Source organism: Sorex araneus, chromosome 6, assembly GCF_027595985.1.
Source record: "Sorex araneus isolate mSorAra2 chromosome 6, mSorAra2.pri, whole genome shotgun sequence".
Lineage (NCBI taxonomy): Eukaryota > Metazoa > Chordata > Mammalia > Eulipotyphla > Soricidae > Sorex > Sorex araneus.
In genome coordinates, this window is record NC_073307.1 from 157474011 (window position 1) to 157475845 (window position 1835).

At 38.7% G+C, this 1835-nt stretch overlaps 1 protein-coding gene across 1 annotated transcript; it reads left to right on the forward strand.

Moving 5' to 3' along the window:
• Positions 1 to 462: 462 nt before the first annotated feature.
• Positions 463 to 1425, forward strand: LOC129406055 (olfactory receptor 1440-like). Its single transcript, XM_055143802.1, has one exon. The coding sequence runs from the start codon at positions 463 to 465 to the stop codon at positions 1423 to 1425; it is 963 nt and encodes a 320-aa protein (XP_054999777.1).
• The last annotated feature ends 410 nt before the right edge of the window (positions 1426 to 1835 follow it).

The following is a 1835-nucleotide window of genomic DNA, read 5'->3' on the forward strand; positions in this document are numbered from 1 at the left end:
TTTATTTTTATACAGAGAAGTGTCTAAGTTATATGCCAAATTTGATTCGGTTGTTTTGTTGTTGGTGTTGCTCTTTTGTAAATGTGTGATAAATTTATACATTCCCAAAACATCTAAAACATTGGAGAGTATCCATAAAATATACAAATTGACACAATATTAAATACAAGAATATAAGTATAAGACTATACTTAGAGTCAGCTACCTGGCTAGAGAAATAATGAGCATTCTGTTTTGATTTTTCTTTGTTGGGTGATGGAGTGAAGCATTTGCTCACACATGGCATGACCAGAAGTTACTCCTGGCTCTCTGTTCAAGGATCACCCCTAAGGAAAACATGTGATTTCAAGGATTTGTCCGATGTTGGTCATGTTCAAAGCAAGTGTCATTCCTGCAATCTCTCTCTAGCCCTCCTTTTGGTGTTTTGAGTCTGAATATTTTCTTTCATCTTTTCTTCAACAGATGTCTGAAAGCATCTCTAAGGAAGGATATAGAAACCACACCTCCGTGACCATGTTTGTCCTCTTGGGACTCACAAGTGAAAAAGATCTGCAGCTCATTCTCTTTCCTGTCTTCCTAGTGATCTACCTGGTGACCCTAATTTCAAACCTGGGTCTGATCATCCTAATCAGAATGGACTCTCACCTGCACACACCTATGTACTTTTTTCTCAGTTGCCTGTCATTCATAGATATCTGCTATACAACTTCCATTAGCCCAAGGATGCTTTCAGATTTATTTAAGGATAGAAAGACGATTTCCTTTGTTTCATGTGCTACTCAGTATTCTGTGTTTGCTTGGATGGGTATTTCTGAGTGCTGCATCTTAGCCATCATGGCCTATGACAGATATGTAGCCATTGGTAACCCTCTGCAGTACTCAGCCATTATGAACCCTAACCTCTGTTGCAAAATGGTTACTGCAACCATTGGAAGTGGTTTTATTGGTAGTTTAGTTGAAACTGTGCCTTGCATCAATCTTTATTACTGTGGTCCAAATGTCATTCGACATTTCTTCTGTGAATTACCCCAGATTGTTTCCTTGGCTTGCTCCAATACCTTTGTTTGCCAAATCATTATTTTTCTGGTAGCTCTGTTGTTTGCGTTTGGTTCTATGCTCTTTATCCTTTTATCCTATGGTTTTATTGTAGCTTCCATCCTGAAAATATCCTCTGCTAAAGGCAGTCTCAAGGCCTTCAATACCTGTGCCTCCCACCTGGCAGTTGTCACCCTCTTCTATGGCACAGCCCTCTCAGTGTACATGCGTCCTAATTCTAATCATTCCAAGAATCGGGACAAGGTTCTGTCAGTGTTCTATGTTAATGTTATTCCCATGTTGAATCCTCTTATCTATAGTCTGAGGAACAAGGAGATCAAAGAGGCTCTTAAAAAGGTGATGAAGAGGGCAAGATTTTTATCTCAATAGAGTAATACCTAGTAGGGGGTTTTAAGACATATAATAAAGGTAGTGTAAGAATTTATAAGTGATCTATTGTCAGTTATAATAACAGTCATGTACAGATAATAATGAATAATCTGTTTTCTTCCTCCTTATGTCATCATTCTTAGTTGTGAGATAATGTCACCATAGTTGAAATTGGAATTAGAAGTTTGTTTCTAGGAGCCCACCCAGGTTGATAATACATTTTGTAGGGTACACTCTGGCATGCAGTAACCCAGGTTTGATAACCGGCACCACATATGGTCCCCTGAGCACCACTATGAATGATTCCTGAGCACAGAACTAGGAGTAAGCTCTAAGCAACTGGGTGTGGTGAATAACTCAAATAAACAGAAATAAAGGCTTGTTTTCATGATCTAACCCAACATCAAGGC